Source organism: Moschus berezovskii, chromosome 2 (genome assembly GCF_049115385.1).
Source record: "Moschus berezovskii isolate FMDL1 chromosome 2, NW_MosBer_1.0, whole genome shotgun sequence".
NCBI lineage: Eukaryota > Metazoa > Chordata > Mammalia > Artiodactyla > Moschidae > Moschus > Moschus berezovskii.
This window is the reverse complement of record NC_142461.1, coordinates 5,104,963-5,123,987: the sequence shown is the minus strand read 5'-3', so window position 1 is coordinate 5,123,987 and position 19,025 is coordinate 5,104,963. Positions and strand designations below refer to the sequence as shown.

Below are 19,025 nucleotides of genomic sequence, written 5' to 3'. Positions count from 1 at the left end.
ACCCTGTGGCGCTTGGGATCTGGAACTGTGCTAGTCTCTTCCCAGCCTGTCTCTCCTCTTGACCTGGCGCTCTTGGAGGGCCAGGACCCTATTTGCATTATCTGGGTGGCTTGGCTTACGAGAACCTCAGGGTTTGAACGCACAGATGAGTGGAAGTGTGTGTGTGTGTGTGTCTGCGTCCGCTTCTGTTCCCACTCTGCCCTCCTGGGGTCCCCTGGGGCAGGCATGGCTGGACCCTCACCCTCTTTGCAGAGGGGCCAGGGTCGGGCAGGGGGTGAGGAGAGGAGGCGGGAGCCAGCCAGTGCCATGGGCAGGGACTTAGCCTCCCTCCTGCTCTCCTTCCCCGTCCCCAGGAGAGTGTTTCCTCCTCGGGGACGCCCCACAAGCGGGACTCCTTCATCTACAGCACGTGGCTGGAAGACAGCGTCAGTACCACGAGTGGAGGCAGCTCCCCAGGTACCAGCAGGCCAGCCCCACCACGGGCACGGCCACCCCTGCGATGGGCAGGGCCAGGGCTGGGCACGGAGGGCCAGGACCCGTTTTCAGGCCCCAGGTGGTGGGTGTCTGTTGGGCTGCTGCTGACGTGGGCTCCGTGGGCTGGTCCTTATCCTACCTGACTGGTGGCTTCTGGAAGGGCCTTGGAGGTTGATGGGGCTTTAAAGGGGGTAAAGATGGGAGTTAAGGGTGGGGGTCCCCGAGGGAGGGGCTTGCTGGGGTTGGGGGATGCTGGTGCCGACTGCCCATCCATGCCCCCATCTCCCTGGTGCCTCCCCGCGGCCAGTGAGGTGGCTCCCTCCTGCCTCCCTCCCCAGGCCCCTCTCGGTCACCCCACCCCGACACTGGCAAGTTGGGGGACCCTGCGTGTCCCGAGATCAAGATCCAGCTGGAAGCATCTGAACAGCACACGCCCCAGCTGGTACGCGCAGCTACCAGGGGCCTGGGTGGTGGTGGGACGGAGGGCCTGGAGGCTGGCCCTGTGGGGAGCACCCCTGCCCCCGGGAGGGGATCAGCTGTTGGGCAGCGGCCTCAGGTGGCCAGGGGGCCGCAGGGATGGCGCTGGACCAAGACGCGCCCCCCGCCCCCCACCCAAGGCTGGAGGGTTTGGGCTTGTCCAGCCTGGGCGCAACCGCTGACTTCTGCTCGCCCGTGTCTCCCACGTTCCCCGTCCCGGCGCCTGTATTGCCGCTCTTCTGAACACAGGGCTGTTAGCCACGCTGCCGCTCTGAAGGTGACCCTGAGCAGGTCAGTCCCAGCCCTCAGCTCTTGTTTGGTCGGGAGCGGGGAAAGGGCAGAGGAAGGCAGGGCCGGGCCGACTTCTCCGTTTCTCTGTCACCTCTGCGGGTGAGAGTTACGTATCTAGGTTTGAATCCTCTGCCACTCAGTTTGCTAGGTGACCCTGGGCCTCAGTTTCCTTATCTGTACAGTGGGGCCAATAAATTCTGCCTCACCTCTGCCTGTGAGTTGCTGGGAGAATTTGATGAGAGCCTGAAAGGGATTTGGGAATCGTTGGGAAGGAGCGGTCTCGGGGGTCCCCCATGGGGTAGAAAGACCCAGAGCCTGCCGTCCCAAGGGTGGGACTCCTCCACATCTGGCTCCCTGTTTCATGGCGTGTCCTTCTCCCTTTACCCTGCAGACGAGGCCGCAGAAGTATGAGGCGAGGATGCTCCGGCAGATCCGGGCAGATGGGACCTTTGCCCCCAAGGCCAGCACCAGCCTGGGGGCCGCCCCTCGCCTTCCCAGCCCTCCTCCTGGCCCACGTCTGGGCTGTCTCTGCAGGGCGGAGCCAGCCAGCCCTGGGAGCGGGGAAGCTGCTGGCACCGTCCCCACCCCCTGGGCTGGGGGGCTGGCTGGGGCAGGGAGAGGTCAGTTGGAACAGGACTCCAGGCCTGGCTCATCCATCACGCCTGGGTGCCCCTCTGGATTCGAGGGAGTGAGCTGGAAAGAAGAACTGAGACATTTCAGTGCACACAGAGCCTGCCATGGAGGTGGTGGGCAGGAGGAGCCCTGGGGTGGGGGTCCTGAGTCCTAGCTTGTGATCCGGGATCCGCTCTGTGACTCTAGGCTCGTCGTGCTCCCTCTCTGAGTGCCTCTGCTCTAAATGGACGAGATCATTTCAGAGGTCACCAAAGACTGGGATTCCACGCAACCTGCCCCAGAATGGAGGGTTGGCCTCCCGGGGGCCTTCTGTCACACTCTCCTGCTTCTTGCGTTTCCTGGGGCCCCAGGTCAGCTGAGGAGCAGGGGGCTGGCTGTGGGCCATGGCACCTCCTAGACCCTCAGGCCATGTGCCGCAGACCTGTGGAGGCCCTGCCCACCACCTCGAGTGGCCCCCTTGTGGGCGTCGGGGGACCCACCTGGCTCTTCTGCCAGCCCCCGGTTCAACCCCCCGGCATCTCCTGCTCCTGGCACTCCGGGCCGAGGGGTCTCAGCTGGCTCACCTTTGCACCACCCACCCCGCACGGAGCGGGCAGTCAGGCACAGCTGCTGTGAGTCCACATCCCCGTGTGTCTGTTCACACTTTTTAGGCACCATGCCAAGGGGCAGCTTTCCGGCCCCAACACCTGTTTCGGAAGCCCCTGTGGCCGTGTGTGTGTGTCGGTAACAGTTGTACAAAATAAATTCTATTTATCGCTATTGTACCCAGAGTTGGACCTGGCTTCATGTGACCCTCTCCCCCTGCCTCGGATCAACCCCAGACAGATCTTAGTGGTGCTGTGGTCAAGACCAGGAGCCTGTTCACACACCCCCACCCCCCCCAACCTCCCCACCCCGCCATCCCCGCCAAATCAGCCAAGTGATGGGCTCTTTGACCACCAGCTGTGGCTTTCCTCCCGTAGCTCTGCCCTTTTCCCACCTTGTTCCCTCTCCCCAGCAGGGAGAACATGGCTTTGAAGTCAGTTCAGTTCAGTTCAGCAGCTCAGTCGTTTCCGACTCTTTGCGACCCCGTGGATTGCAGCACGCCATGCCTCCCTGTCCATTACCAACTCCCGGAGCTTACTCAAACTCATGTCCTCCAACTGGAGTCCTGCTACTAGCTGGTGGTGCTGAGAAACTTAGAAGCTTCTCTGAGCCTGTTTCCACTTCCATAACACGGGAGTGGTAGTACTTCTCCCAGGGGTCCGTCCTGAGGATTCCTCGAGCGGGTGCAGGTGGAACACCCAGCCCGGCGTCCGGCACCCTGTGGGTGAAGTTCACATGTGTTCCCCGTGTGGCCACCAGGGGGCGCCAAGGGATCGCTCACCTGCTGATGGGGGCGGGCAGACCGCGCTGAACCTGTCCCGCTGCCCGAAGGAGCTCACCGGGCGATCAAGGGGGAAGAGGGCCTCGGGGGAGGGTGGGGGAGACGTGCGAGGAGCCCGGGGTCCAGCCTGGCTGAGGGGGGAATGGGGAAGAGCACCCCGGAAAGGCTTAGCATAGCGTCCCTGGGGAGGGAGCCGCAGATGCCAAGGGAGGAGGCCGGAGAGTGCTGCTTGCAGCTGAGAAGGGGAGGTGATGGTGGAGTGGGCAGGGAGAGGGCAGGGGCCAGGCCAGAGGCCGCGCGGCCTTGGGTGCATAAGGCGTTGTGCCAGGGTCAGTGGGGAAGCCGTGCAGGATGGGACACCGGGAGCAGGCGCTGGCTGGCGGGAGGCCAGCCGGGCAGCGTCGGTCCAGGAGCCCTTTGCCCAGCTGCCCGGGACAGTGGGCAGGTCTGGAAGGTGCTGGGAGACTTGAGCATCTGGAGGAAGGGGCTGAGGGAGGAGCTGGGAGGCGCTCAGGGGTCCGGCCCAAGTATTGGTGAATGGGGTGTGTGGGGGGGTTCTCTCTGAGATAGGAGCGCAGGGAGAAGGGCAGGTTGGGGGATTTGGGACTTGGAGGTGAGTCCCTGGAGGGCTCACGATGCCTTGGCCTCACGCCCTCACCACCACCAGCCCCCATGCCCTCCCCAGGATGATGCTGGAGGCACCCTAGGGCCTTCCTGACTGGGCCCTGCTGTGACCCTCAGATGTCTGGGAACCCTCCCAGGGGTGGTGACTCACTCCCCAGCTCTGTCGTCCACCCGGGTTTGGCCCTGGGCCACCATAGACTCAACAGGTCCCCTGCCAACCCCCCACTCCCCCCACTGCCTAACCCCTCTTCTCTAACCAACTCCCGACCCCGGCCCCCAGGCCCTGCCTCCTCCCATTCCACCAAGCCCAGCAGCCACAGTCCAGCCCCAAGATCAAGAGCTTAGCTCTGGGTTTATTTCCCTCCTATAAGCTCAGTAACTTTGAGCACATGGACCTCAGGGTCTTCATCTGCTCGTTGGGGATGCTAATAGCCCTGCCTTTAGCACCCGGGTGGGAGGATTCAGTGAGGTGATGCTTCACAAAGCTCTTGGTGCGGCCCCAGCATGTGGTGGGCTCAAAAGAATAGTGTGTGCGTTGTGTGGGGGTTTGCACTTAGCCACGAGTGAGGACATCTCCGTAACCCACATCGCAGGCCATGGGGCCAGCTCTCTGCATGGGTGATGAGGTGGCCGGCCCGGGACGGGTGTCAGGAATGTACGATGATCAATTGCATCCCTGAACCCCAGCCTCCAGGGCTTCCCTGGGCTTGCTGGTCCTTTTAGAACAGAACTGGGTGTGTCCCACTGGGTCCCTTTACTGGGTGCCCACCCCCCGCTCTGGTCCGCTGCCGACCTAGCGCAGAAGCTGGGGCCAAGCTGGGCGAGCAGCACCCACTTTGGCCCCCTCAGCCTGCCTGGTTGTGCCCGCACCCCCGTCAGTGGAAAGGACCGGCTCCTGGGCTGGGTTTCAGCCGGGGCCCCCACCCCACCCCACCCCACCCCACCCTTCCAGGCTCCAGGGTGGGGCTGGGGGAGGCCAAGGACCAAACCGGCCTCTGTGATCAAAGCACCCAGTGCTGTTTCTCTTGTGCCCACGCCAGCTCTGTGCTCGCCCTGGGTTCGGAGGTGGGCAGGGTGAACCGGGACACGGACCTGAAGCTGGAATTAGGGCCTGGGCGGGGGGCGCCAGGCCCTGGGAAGCCCTGGACTTGGCTTAGACACAACTCTGGTGCTGCAAACGCCTGGCAGGGGTTGCTCCAGACACAGGAAGCAAGAGGCCCCTGCGGAGGGACTTGGGTGCTGGCTGACCCGGCAGCCCCATCTCCCCAGCCTCAGAGTGGGGACCTGTCTCCCCAGGAGTCAGTCTCCCCACCTGTAAAATGGCGCAGAGCCCTACCTGTCGCTGTGAAGAGGCTCTCGCAGCCTAAGGGAACTGGCCTGGACCCCGTGCCCAATAGGAGGGGTCCCCCCACACCGTCTCCCAGCCGCTGGGGTGTCCTTGGATGCCCATGGATCACCCTGGGGCAGCTTTGCCAAAGAACCGGCCACAGGCCCAGGCCCGCCCAGCGCCAGGGGACTGCGACCTGGATGTTCTTTGCTGTTCAGGCCACAGGGGGTACTTAACCAGGGACCCTGGAATGTGGAGGTCCCGCCCTGCCGAGGGGACAGCCAGGGACGGAGCCTCCTGAAATAACCAGATCTGGTTAGCGAGGCTAATTTTAAACGCCACTCTGGCTGCCCAATAGGCCCTTCTGGGAAGCCATGAATGTCCCTGTGTTTGGCCCCTGGGAGGCAGGGCGAGGGGAGAGAGGGCAGAGGGGCCTGGAGGACCCCCACCCCTGACAGGGGTGCCTGAGACCCCAGGCTGCGTCCCAAAGCCAGCCCATCCAGGGCCTAGAGCCCTGGCCCCAAACTGGGGCTCGGGGGCCCATCCTCTGCCCTGAGCCACTCTGAGGGAACCCTGGTGGGCTCTCCGGACCCTCCACCCTCTGCACTGGGCTCCCTGGACCGGAAGCTCTCTGTCGGTCTGTCTTAGCCGTCTTCCAGGGTCTCTTTTTGCTCCCTTGCCCTGCCCCTTCCTCTCTGGGTCTCTGCCTCTCTGTCCCTGACACTGGAGTCTCTGCAGCGATGCCTCTGTTCCCCTCTCTCTGGGTCCCTCATGCAAGAGGCCCCAGCCGCCTTCCTGACAGCCTGTTGGGCGGACTGCGCTTGCCAGGTAGGGGGCAGGTGTCCACCTGGGATCTGGGGCTGCAGGTGGGGCCCGCCAAGGGAAGGACAGGCATCCCGGGAGCCAGCAGGAGCTGTCACCGGGCAGGCAGGGGCCATGTCCAGGCATGACCTGGGTCATCCGGCCCGAGAAGGAATGAGCTCCGGGGGTAAGGTTGCCAGATTTAGCAAGTAGAAACCCACGGAGCCCAGGTAAAGTTACATTTCAGATAAATAAGGGAGGATTTTTTAGTTTAAGTATACCTCATGCAATGTTTGGGACACAGAGTAAAAATCCTCCCTTGTTTATCTGAAATTCGAGTTTGACTGGGCATCCTATATTTTATCTGGCAGCCCTGTCCTGGGAGGCTTTAAGAGTGAGAGGGAAATTTTTTTAGCAACAGCAGGTTTTAGAGACTGAGGGAGCCCCCGCCTGGCGAGGATGCGGTAGCTGTACCCTGGGGAAATCCCGGTCTGATGCGGGAGGCAAGGCTCCTGCCTGCAGGCAGCTTTCAGTCTTCCTGGCGAAGGGGCGGGGGCAGTCCTCCGGAGCTTGGTGGGTGGAGCTCATGTGACACACAGATGCCAGCTACCTCTTCCGAGGAACCATAGACATCAGAAGGGAGGGGCTCTCCTGAGCCCCTGAGCCTCACCCAGGGCCTGGCATATAGTAGGGACTTCATAAATATTTGTCAAATGAGTGAAGAATTCTCCCAGCCCATGCCCACGGGAGTGGGAGGGTGCCTGGCCAGTGGAGGCTCCAACACTGACCTCCCAAGCTGCTTGGATCCAAGGAGGGTGTCCTGCCCCCACACCAGGGGACCCCCAAAGTGAGCTGCAGAGGAGGAGGAGGAAGAGGGGAGAAGGCATGGAGAGGTGACGCCAGCTTTTTGCCTACACCGCTGTCACCGCAGACCCCAACCCCAACTCAGAGTCCAGCCTGGGCAAGAGTACAGGTCAGGCGTGGGAACTGGGGGAGGGTGACCTCTGGCCCCAGGGACTGGTTGGGACTAAGGTAGAGGGCAGGTCAAAAAGGTGCCTGGCTGCTCAGGGCTCCTTAGGAGGGCATTTAAACAAGTCGGGGGATTCCTGGGACCCAGAAACTTGAGGACACTTGTTTCTGGGGAGGTAGGATTTGGACCTTTTCCTTTAGCCCACTAATCTCAGGGGTCTTCCTGGAGGGGGCAACTGAGAAGAGGCCTGTGGCTCTCTCGCACCTCCCCCACGGCAGAGTCCCTTAAACGGCCCTTTTGCTCATTCATTCATCTTTCCACTTGTTAATTCCCCCCTCACTGTTACCACTCACTAGGACGGCCTGGCTCTGTGCCCGGGCAGAAAGGACTGTGGCATCTCACCCAGCCTGTTGGAACATACTTGTCCCAGTGCTGGCCCTGCCGCTGGCTCCCCGTGTGAGCGTGGGCCAGTCACTGACCAGCTGGAACCTCAGTTTCCCCATCTCTACAATGGGGATAAGGCTAACAGTGAAGGTGTGAGATGAGGCCAGCCTTCAGTGAGAGCCTTAACCGGGGAGCTGTCATGATTACTGTTGCTATTATCAGTAGCATGTGGAGGTCCCTGTGGGCTGGGCCAGGAGTGGATGGCCCCAAAGTCCAGGGCCTCACTGAGCCATCACAACAGGCCCCATCTCCTCTCGGGGCTTCAGCCCTCTTGGCCCCCATCCCTCCTTTTCAAGGAAGGTCCGCTCCTGCAAGGTGCCTCTGGCTTCTAGATCAGCAAGACATCCATCCTTCAGAGAGAATTGAGAGTTGGGGATGGAGCTTGGATCAGCCATTGGCTGACAGAGAGGCCTGGCTGCCCCCGCCAGCCTGCGGTGTGACCTGGAGCTGGTCCCACCTGCTCGGGCCTCGGTTTCCCCAGTTGTACAGCGAGGGGGAGGGGCTGGACACCCCACCTTGGCCTGGACGGGCCCCTCTGCGTGTCACCCCGTCAGTAACAGGTTAGCGCTGAGCCTGTAATCACTTCGGGCCTGGGAAGAACTAACAGCGTCCCTGTAAACTGAGCTCTAATTGCGGCTTTCAGTGGAGTCAGCTGCTCCCCCGGTGCCCCCCGCTCCCCGCAGCTCTGAATCAGTGAGGTTGTCCCGGCCTGCCCTGCCAGGCCCAGGAATCCCCCAGGATTGTTCTGGCTGCTGGTGAACCAGATGGTTCAGGGACTGAAGTCCTTCCAGGCCTACCGTGCCTGAGGCGCTGAGCCTGGGCGCTTTGCACGGAGCCAACTCCATCCAGGTCACGTCACCATGGCTCCAGGAGGCCAGGGCGACCGCGGCCGTTGTTACAGAAGGGGAAACTGAGGCACAGAGCAGCGAATTCACCGGCCGAGCCCAGATACGAACCTAGATCAGTCTGATTCCTAGGCTTGGTTCCCTGCCTGAGGCCCAGGAGACGCCCCATCCCAGCTCAGCCAAGCAACACCCCGCAACCCGACCCACTCCCAGGGGCTTCGAGCCCCATCCCCTGGCCTTCCCTGTCTGCAAGCTCCTTCCCACTGGCGTTTGCAGATGAGGCCAGAGGCAGCTCCCCTCCTCGGGTGGGGCGCGGGCCTGCGGTTTCCCTGTTTGTTCTGGAGATCCCAGCTGCTTCCCCAAGGAGACAGCTAGTGGTTCCCAGGCTGCAGTCCCCCTCGGGCGGAGCCAGACCGCGACGGGCCAGCCTGGGAAGACTGCCCACCGGCCCCACTGGGCTCCGCCAGGCCCTGGCGCTGGGTGGTCTGAGCAGGGGCCAGGGGGGCCCTTGATCCTGGCAGTGGGGCAGGAGCCATGCCCCACGAGACTTGAGGCTGCCCTGCCAGGGACTGGAGGGATCCTGAAGGCTGGAGGTGGCTAGACTGCGTAGACGCAGGCCTGAGTAGGGCAGGGTAGAGACACGGCCTTGCAGGGAGCCCAGGACGGAAGGCTTCAGGCCCCAGGTCCCCCGAGGGCTCAAGAGAAACATCCACCCCCTTCAGGATTATCATTTTTGGGTGGTTCCAACTCAACCATTGAGTTGATTCAGACAGGAACCCTCCTTAGTGGTGGGTGGAGACACCAGGGTTGGCAGGCAGAAGACCTAGCATTCAGTCCTGTTTTCCTCTGGGCCTCACTTTCCCCATCTGTACAATGGGCAGAGATCAGGACTCCATGTTCAGCAAGAGTTCCACCAGGCTGTGGTGGTTGGGTGGACAGCCCAGGCTGGAAGGATCTCAGTTGTACCCAAATTCATTTCCAGGGGCTTCTTCTTGCCCCCACTGAATCTTATAACCCACCACCCTATTCCCCTACGCCTCTGTTCCCAGTGGTGACTGCCTGATGGAGCGGAAAGGGCTCCCACGGGTTTTGGAGTCCGACAGAGCCCAGCTCCAGTCCTGGCTCCCATGCCCTTGCGCGTGTCCATCTCCCTGCCATGCCACTTTAAGCACCACAGTGATCCTGGTCCTTCTGTCTGCAGCTCCTGGGCCCCTTGCCTGAACTCCAGAATTTTTCCTACCAGTGTGTCTAAAGTCCAGCGGGCATCTCCAAGCTAACATGATCCAAACCAACTATTTCCTCCCCAAATCTGCTCCACCACATCCACAGATGACATTTCACCTAGGTGTTCAGATGCTAAACTCCAGGCGCATCCCTGATTGCTCTGTTTCCTCTGCTCCCCAGGGTTCCGTCCATAAGCAAGCCTGGCTGGCTTCAATTCCCAAAGTGTCTGGGATCCAGCTCCTTCCCGCCACCACCATCCTTAGCTGGTCCAAGCCACTACCACCTCCACCCGCAGCAACGTAAAGGCCTCCAGACTGTCCCCCAGCATCAGCTCCTGGCATTCCCGGTCACTGCCTGGCAGCCAGAGCGATCTTTCCAAAGCATAAGCTGGATCGTGTCACTCGCTGCGTCTGACCTTCCCCCGAGACAGAAGATGTTGTTCCCCGAGGGACACAGGTCCATCCGCCCGTCCCACCTGAACCCACCTACTGTCTCTCCCTTCTCTGGGCTCCAGCCACTTTGATTATGTCTGTCACTCAGGCCTATTAAGTTTATTCCTGTTCCTGGGTTTTTGCACTTGCTTTACCCCACTTGGAATAATCTTTCCTGCAGCTCCTTGCAAAGCTATCACCTTACTGACTTGGTCGCAACTAAACCTCCTCTGGTCTTTGCTGACCACCAGCCACAGCAGGGATCCCAGTCACTCTCTGGACCTTCATTTAAGAGCTGACTTATTAGAAAAGACCCTGATGCTGGGAAAGATTGAGGGCAGGAGGAGAAGGGGACGACAGAGGATGAGATGGTTGGATGGCATCACCAACTCGATGGACATGAGTCTGGGTAAACTCTGGGAGTTCGTGATGGACAGGGAGGCCTGGCATGCTGTGATTCATGGGGTCGCAGAGAGTCGGATACGACTGAGCGACTGGACTGAACTGAAGAGGAGAGTCGATGCCAGTGCCCTGCCTAAGAGAGCGGGCAGAGACGGTCAGGGAGGAGCGGGCACTGAAACGCCAGGCTGAGGCAGGCACTGGGCCCCTGTGAGTCCTCCGCTCTTCCTGGCACCCGCAGTGCCCGGGGGTCAGGGGGCGGTGAGGACCTTTGCTGGGGGTTTGCCCTTGGCTGGGGTCCTCTGCCCGTTTTACTCTGTGATTTCAACCTGGTGCCTGACCCTCTCTTGGTTACCTTCCCCTCTGGGGCAGAAGCCGACTCCAGCCCTGAGTTTGTCTGGGGATGGAAGAAAGAGGTCTGTTCCCAGGAGGTCCCTCAGGAGTGGTGGGCTCAGGGCCAAAGACCCCTCCAGCGCTGACTCTTGCCCCGAGGGTGGGCACAGTACCCTCATGCCTTGAGAACAGGCAGCAGCTACTCAGGCCTTGACCCTGCAAGGACTCTGGGAGAAGAGGGAATGTTCACACCTCCGACCTGTCCAGGGACTTCCTTGGTGGTCCAGCGGCTAAGACTCCATGCTACCAAGTGCAAGGGGCCTCCGTTTGATTTCTGGTTGGGGAGCTAGATTCCGCGTGCCGCTGCTAAAGATTCTGTATGCAGCAGGTAAGGCCCAGGGCAGCCAAATAAACAGAAAAAAACGAAACCAAAAACTGTCCACACCCTGCCCCAGAGCCCTCTTTCTCATTCCAGCCCAGTCCCATGCCATCAGGACACGGCCTCTTAGCTGCCACTGTTCCCCAATCAGGTCACCTGAGTGGCAGGACATCTGATGACAAGACCCTTCAGCCAGTGGTCAAGCCCAGGCTGACCTCAGAGAGCCTGGGGCCACCAGCCCTTGCACGGGCAGGGGGAGACCCAGGTTCTGCCAAAGCTTCTGGGCGCTTCCCACCAGGACAAGGGGACAGGCCCAGGGGGTCAGGATCTCCTGACTGACGCGGGCAACCCACTGCCTTGAATCTTTGCAGGGTTATAATCCTGATCCTCGTTTTTGCCCCTCACCCTGCCTGGTGCATGGTCAAATCTCACACCCTGCAGCCGCACTGTTTGCCTTTATAGTGAAGTCGCTCAGTTGTGTCCGACTGTTTGCGACCCCATGGACTGTAGCCTACCAGGCTCATCTGTCCATGGGGTTTTTCAGGCAAGGGTACTGGAGTGGGTGGCTGTTTCCTTCTCCAGGGGACCTTCTCAACTCAGGGATGGAACCCAGGTCTGCTGCATTGCAGGCAGACGCTTTACCGTCTGAGCCTCCGAGGAGCCCAGTTTTGCCTTTATATCCTCCTCTGTATCCTGTTAGTTGTAGGACTTCACATAAGTTATCAGATTTCTCTGCGCATCCGTCTCCTCATCCGTAAACCAGAGACAGCAGTGGTCCCTGCCCTCTGAGAGTGGTTGGGAGGGTGAATGGGTTAAGCACCCTGTGAGGCACTTGGAAGGGTCCTGGGCACTCAGGGAGCCCCGTGGAAAGGTCTGGACTCTGCTGGCAGCGCTGTATCCACAGCCTCAGCGACTCTAAGCCTTGGTTCTCGTGGGCAGGGAGGGAGACATGGTACTGGCTGGTTGGCCCGGCCTGCCTTTGCTGGGCTGGTAGGTCACATGTGTGCCCACCATCCTGAGGTTGGGGGCAGATGACTGAGGAGTCAGAAAGGAGCCTGGCACCATGATCAAGGCAACATCACAAGGAGGCCCTGGGAAGCCACACAAGAGCCCAAATCCTCTTCTGAGAACTTAATCCCCCGCCCCACCCCCAGATCGGCTGGGGCTACATCTTGGTGGGAGGTCTTGGGGGTGAGCCACCAGGGCTAATTATGAACGCCGCTGGTTTGGGGTTCTCACTGCCCCATCGAAGGGCTTCTGCGGCCAATGGGGTCTGGGTTGTTTTCCTCGGAGAGGTGAGTGCCTCGGAGCGGGTTGGGGGAGGTTGCCTGGGGTCAAAGGTTCAACTTGCAGCTGTCACTTAAGAAACATGGAAGAGGTCATGTCGCCCTGCCTAGCCTCAGCTTTCTCATCTGTAAAATGGGGATGACAGTGCCCAGGTCACGGGATGGTGGTGGGGTATGTGGATGTGTCCACCACCCTCCCCACGCCCTGCCCCAAGGACAGCGACTGCACTGCACGTCTTGGGTGCTTAGTAGGGTGTGTGGCGCATTGTAGGTCTCCTGCTCCCTCCTGCCTTCCCTCTCAGCACAGTCTGCGGACCACCCACGCACTCACACGCTGCTCCAGTTTCCTTCTTCATTAGCAGGACTGAGCCCCACAGGCGCGTTTGGGGCCTGTTTCTTCCTGCCTGTCTCCATGGCCCCAGCGTCCCCTGCCTGACCTCCTGTAGCAGACTTCTTGCTGACCTCTCAGCCTCTAGCTTTTCTCAAAGCTGCCCTCAAAGCTGGCAGCCAAGATGGTCTTTTGAAAGCGATGTGCACGTCCAGTTCCAGAACCTTCTGTGGCTCCCCAGGGTCTCCAAGGTCACCCCTAGCTTCTTGGAATGGTGTTGTAGGTTCCCCCACTCATGTCTCCCTGCAGGGTTTCCTCTAACTTCCGCTCTGTGGCCTCACGCCCTGCCTCCATCCTCTCCCAGTCAAGCCCCAGCTCCTTCACTGCCCATCCCACCTGTGCCCCCAGCTGGTGAGGTGCCCTCTCTGTGCCACCAGTGGAGAAGTCCCAGAGAAGACTCTTGAGAGCCCCTTGGACAGTGAGGAGATCAAAACAGTCCATCCTAAAGGAAATCAACCCTGAATATTCATTGGAAGGACTGATGTTGAAGCTGAAGCTCCAATACTTTGGCCACCTGATGCAAAGAGCTATATCATTAGAAAAGACCCTGATGCTGGGAAAGATTGAAGGCAGGAGAAGAAGGGGACGACAGAGGATGAGATGGCTGGATGGCATCACTGACTCAATGGACATGAGTTTGAGTGAACTCCGGGAGGTGCTGATGGACAGGGAGGCCTGGCGTGCTGCAGCTCATGGGGTCGCAGAGAGTCGGACACGACGGAGCGACTGAACAGCAACAACACCTGTGCCCTCACGGCGCCTTGCCTCCCCATCGCGCTGGGATTCCCTCTGGCAGTCTCTTCCATGAGACGTGAGCTTCCTGGGGACAGGAAGCCCGTTCACAGTCGTCTCCCAGGTGTGGCCCAGAATAAGGCAGAGGCCACAAGCCCGGTTTCCACCATGGCCAGATAGGGAACATCAGTCCAAAGGGGCTTCCTGTAGGAGGACAGGAATGCTGGGGACTGTGGCGAGCAGGAGAGGTACACCCATGACAGGCAGCCGTCTCTCAGCTCTGACTGACCACTGCCCTGCATAAATGTGGGGCAAGGCGAGCAGACCTTCCAATTTTTCAACCAAGCCAGAACTCCAAATCTTCTGTGCAAGTTCCCAGTGTTTTAAAACACTATGAGGATAATCAGTGACATCTGGGGAGCACATGAGTGGAAGGTGCCCTGAGCACACACGAAGCTAAGACAAAACAACCCAGACTCCCCACACCCCTTCCTGACTGTGGAGGAAAGGGCTCAATCGTGGGGGGAGGGGCAGCGATAGACATCTCGGGAGGCGGGGATGGGGATGCTGCTAACCCTCCTGCAACAGAGAGACATCTGGCCCCAAGTGCCAAGAGTGCCCAGGCTGAGAACCAGAAAACTAAGACCGTGGCATCCTGTCCCATCACTTCATGGCTTATGGTGAAACAATGCAAACAGTGTCAGACTTTATTTTGGGAGGCTCCAAAATCACTGCAGATGGTGATTGCAGCCATGAAATTAAAAGACACTTACTCCTTGGAAGAAAAGTTGTGACCAACTTAGATAGCAGATTAAAAAGCAGAGACATTGCTTTGCCAACAAAGGTCCATCTAGTCAAGGCTATGGTTTTTCCAGTGGTCATGTATGGATGTAAGAGTTGGACTGTGAAGAAAGCTGATTGCCGAAGAATTGATGCTTTTGAACTGTGGTGCTGGAGAAGACTCTTGAAAGTCCCTTAGACAGCAAGGAGATCCAACCGGTCCATTCTAAAGGAGATCAGTCCTGGGTGTTCATTGGAAGGACTGATGCTAAAGCTGAAACTCCAATACTTTGGCCACCTCATGCGATGAGTTGACTCACTGGAAAAGACTCTGATGCTGGGAGGGATTGGGGGCGGGAGGAGAAGGGGACGACGGAGAATGAGATGGTTGAATGGCATCATCACTGATTTGATGGATGTAAGTTTGAGTAAGCTCCAGGAGTTGGTGATGGACAGGGAGGCCTGGTGTGCTGCAGTCCATGGCGTCGCAAAGAGTCGGACACGACTGAGCCACTGAACTGAAATGAAGAGTTGTTGGTGGGAAGCGTCTGCTCAACCAAAGACTACATTTCTCAGCCTCCTTTGCATCCAGGTAGAATCATGAGACTAGATCTCACCAATGGACTGTGAGTAGGAGTGATGAGTGTCGCTTCCAGGAAGAAGTGGTTAAAAACGTGAGCCATGAGTCCCCCTCCCCCTTCACCCCATCCCTCATCAGTATGCTGGCCAGATGGAATTTAGATAGACATTCTGGTTAAGATAGAACCTCTGGAATTTAGAGGAGAGCAGAGCCACATGGTGGAAAGAGCCTGGGTCCCAGGCACCTGACCAGAGGCACCCCCAGATGTTTGAGATAGAAATGAACTCATTGTGTTAAATTCTGGATTTCTCTTTAACAGAAGACAGGGTTATCTGGATGACTAGAAGAGAATTTGTCAGCTTAGATTTGTTTTTCCTCGCTGAGAAAATGTCTTACCATCACCCTTAGCCTCTAGTTCCACGGGGGGATGGGTGGAGCTGGGACTTCTGCCTGGACCCCAGGCGTGGATTAGGACTCAGAGCCACCAACAGTTAGAATAAAGGGGTGATGAGTGACCTGACGGTGTGTGCGGGGTCCAGCCTGGGTAAGGGAGGCCCTGGAGCAGTCTGAGCACCCTTGCTTCTTCTTGAAGCACACATGCATGAGCCACAGCCTGGACTGTACAGGAGCTCCTAGTTCCTCGCGGGATCCTGAGAGCTCAGTGTGTTCAGCTCAGTGCCAGGATAGTACATTCAGATGTTAGGAATGGAACTTCAGCAAAGTTAAAGAATTCTCCTGAATTCATGGAAACGAGAAAGCGATGGAACAGAGATGGGAACCCCTATCTCTCTGGCCGGCGGCAGTCCAGGCTTTTGAACCCCATCCCAAAGAAATGATGTTGGTGCTTTGCTTGTATTCTGTGAGCATTTACTGTTCCCACCCAGGCTTTGGGACTTGCTCTCAGGCCTTCCAGGGGTTAGCTGGAAGGGCCAGGGTGTTCATTTTTTCAGGAACAGCTCTTAGCCAGTGAGAAAGGAGAGTTGGAGGATAAATACCCCAGCTCCCTCACTGCACAGTGAGATAACCCTGAGGTGCATCTCCCTTGCCTCCTGGAGGCCCACGGTGGGCCTGAGCCCGGGTCGCCCACGACGGTCACCTGCTAACACACACGCTTTCCTTCCCTGGCTCACTTTGCCACTCTGCCTGGTGCTTCCTGGGTTCCTTTTCCTACCCCAGGGATTGAACCCATGTCTCTCGAATCTCCTGAATTGGAAGGTGGTTTCTTTACCACTTAACCACTTGGGAAGCCCCTTCACAAACTGTACTGAAATCCTTGTCACAGGGTCTGCCTCTGGAGAACCCAACCTAAGATACAAAGTGTGGTTTGCACACCCAGTGTAGTTTGCACATTGACTTTGGGTGGTACTGGTGAACTTTTAAAGACAGACTGCTTAAATGTGAATTTAAAGAAGTGTTCAGGAAATGGCAAAAATTATGAAGATGGTACGAGAACAACAAATGAAAACGCTGCACTGTACAGTTAAAGGTGACGTGTCTGTCCTGGCAAGAATGTAGGCGTGTAGTTTACTGTCCCAGCATCCGCTTGGCTGTGTCCTTTTTGCCAGGACTGCTGGGAAACTTAAAGAAATCTTCTCAGCTGCATTTTCATTTTCTTTTTTTTTTGGTATTTTCATTCTTGAAGGATGCCTTGCTTCTAACATACAATTTCTTCCCGAGTTCATTTTTAACTAGTGTGTGTTATGAGTCATTAGTACCGGCTGCCTCAGAGCCTGGTTGGCAGGAGGTTGGAAATGCATTATAAATAAAGGATGTCATTAAGTGTGGGAACTTTGGAATCAAACCCCAGCTCCACAGCTTGGGGGACCTTGGGCACTCATTTCACTTCCTGCACCCTTGGTTTCATCATCTATAAACGTGGATGGATGAAGCGGGCCTGCTTCTTAGGATTAAATGAAATGAATCCACATAAGCATCAAGCTCAGAGACTAGCAGACAGTAAATAAGTAGTGTTAACTGTTAGGACTGTCGTTATCATGATCGAGCCTTTCATTCCAGTAAGCCAAGAGGAGCAAACTTGGGGGACTCTACCCCCAATATCAGGTGTAACCCTGAGTCTGTACCCAGTCTTGACAATCAGGAAGGGAAAGATCACCATCACTATCTAGGCTGAGTCTCTGTGAGGGCAACCACTAAACTCTCAGGTACGGTGCCTGGCGCACGCTCAATACTTGCTGAGTGAACGGATGAGGGAGCGGGTATGATGGGCCACGGAGGGCAGCTGTTGGAGGGCACCACGTAGCAAGGTGTCCTGGGGCCCTTGAAAGCCTTCCTGCTGTGGGCTTCAGGGGCCCAGAGGCCTCTCTAAACCTCATGGCAGTCCCGCAGTGGGCTGCCTCCCATTTTACAGATAAGAAAACGGAGAGGCAGAGACACAAAGGACTTTGTCCACAGTCACCCGGGTACTGCGTGGTGAAGCCCCCAGGTCAGCGGGAGACCCCCTTCCCCTCCCCACCAGCGTGCGCCCCCGGGCCCTGAGTCCAGCTCTCCCCGAGAAATGAGCTTATTTCAGTCTCTTCCTCACTGACCACAAAGACTCAGTCCTGTCCTCAGAAATATTTGGAAAGTTTTATTTAAATGTTTTGTGTTCCCTTTTAACCAACACCAAAAAGAGAAAATTTTTTGGCTGTTTCAAACAGGAGTGTCCCTTCAGAGAGGAGCTGGCGTGTGTGTTTAGAGCCGGGAAGCGTCCACTTTGCCAGGCTCCTCTTCCCAGCCTGGGTCACCCGGGGCTGGACGGCCAGTCCTCGGAGCCGACTTCCTGGGAGCCCCGGGGCGACCTTGGAATGAGTGAGTGAGCAAACCTCCCTCCTGAGGAGGACCTGGTCTCCCCTGCAGTTAGGAACGGACTTGGGGAACGGGCCATGAGCCTGGTGGGTTCCAGAGGGACGGGAAAGGGGCTGGGGGAGGGTCAGATCCGGAATGTTCCATAGAAGCTCCAGGGCCTCTAGGTCTGGAGAAATAGAGTTGCTAGAAAAATAAGAGGCTTTGAGAAGTTCTGCAGTCTATGCTCTCTGCCTGCCCAAGAGAAACCTACCCTATCGGCCAAAAGGGGGCACCAGGTGGCGGGGAGTCTGGAGGCCAGCAACTGATCTGGCCGCAGTGGAGGATTCCAGAGGGGAGCCAGGCGGGCGGCAGGCAGACTTTGGTTTCCTGGGTCCCCTTGCCGGCAGCGGCAGAAGCGGTGGGGGTCTCTGCCTCTGCCTCTTTGAGGTGTGGGCTGCCAAGCCATGGGCAGCACCGGCCATCGGTCACGGGCTGGTGGGTGCCCGGGCCCCGGGCCCTCAGAACAGGCTGCCCAGGGGCAGCAGGGCCAGCAGGAGCAGCAGGGGGCCTGGGGAGGGGCTGCTGGACGAGCTGGCTGAGGCACAGTGGTCGCGGTTGGCACCAATGCAGGCTGCGTAGGCCATCACGTGGGGGATGTAATTCTGCTCGTGGACGCCGTGTAGCAGGTGCGCCATGGGGCCCTTGGCAAAGACGGCTACGTCCTCCCCGCCATGGGTCTCATGGCGCAGGGGCACAGCAGACTGTGCCTGATAGTTGTTGTGAGCTGTGGGCCAGAAGAAACGCCTGTGAGCGCCTGCCAGGGGGGCCTGGCATGACGCAGCAGCTTTTCGTGCCCACTTCCGGACTGGCTCAAATGCCCTCCTCCCCCATTTTTTTTTCGAAGGGGGGGGCCACTCTGTGCAGCACATGGGATCCTAGTTCCCCAACCAGGGATCGAACCCATGCCTCGTGCATCGGGAGCATGGAGTCTTTAACCCCTGGTCCACTCGGGAAGTCCCAAATGCTCCCGTTTTATAGAAGAGGAAGCTGAGGCTCAGTGCAGGAAAGTCACTTCTTACACCAGGCCACAGGACTCAAGCCTGAGTCTGCTGACACAGAAGTCTGCTCTCTCAACCCACAGCTCTCATCTGGGCGGTCTGGATTAGAAGGGAAGAGCCGACCCAGGAAAGCTTCTGATCCTTGGTTGTGCCATTAGACCCCCAGGGGGGTGCTGGGGACATCATGAACAAATATTCAACAACATGGAATCAGATAAGCAAACTGGGAAGGCTCACACACACAGTGGAATACTATACAGCCAGGAAAAGTGACAGTGCAACACAGCAAGCAGCTGCACGTGCTAGGTACCACGCTAAGCTCATCAGATCCATCTAGCCCTTCAGACAACCTTGGGAGGCAGACCGTTCTTCTGAAGGAAACCGAAAATGAGGAAGGTG

General features: G+C 58.3%; 2 protein-coding genes across 18 annotated transcripts in view; one reads left to right on the top strand and one right to left on the bottom strand.

Moving 5' to 3' along the window:
- RAP1GAP (RAP1 GTPase activating protein) overlaps nt 1–1,740 on the top strand; it is a 70,873-nt gene extending 69,133 nt beyond the window's left edge. For 7 of the 14 annotated variants that reach the window (XR_016039026.1, XR_008682253.2, XR_016039025.1 and 4 more), the window contains 4 exons: nt 354–456; nt 782–916; nt 1,201–1,242; nt 1,634–1,730. Coding sequence is in view for 7 of the 14 variants with exons in the window: in XM_088843373.1 (XP_088699499.1) it covers nt 354–456; nt 813–916; nt 1,201–1,209 (216 nt within the window). In the remaining 7 variants the exon portion in view is untranslated. Of the gene's footprint in view, nt 1–353; nt 457–781; nt 917–1,200; nt 1,243–1,633 lie in introns of all 14 variants that reach the window. The other 7 variants (XM_088843373.1, XM_088843368.1, XM_088843363.1 and 4 more) reach the window with 1 other exon arrangement.
- Nucleotides 1,741–17,351: 15,611 nt separating this feature from the next.
- Nucleotides 17,352–19,025, bottom strand: part of ALPL (alkaline phosphatase, biomineralization associated) — an 89,799-nt gene continuing 88,125 nt past the window's right edge. For all 4 annotated transcript variants that reach the window (XM_055397705.2, XM_055397702.2, XM_055397704.2 and 1 more), the window contains exon 12: nt 17,352–18,352. In XM_055397705.2, coding sequence (XP_055253680.1) covers nt 18,087–18,352 — 266 coding nt within the window. In that variant the 3' untranslated portion in view covers nt 17,352–18,086. The remainder of the gene's footprint in view (nt 18,353–19,025) is intronic.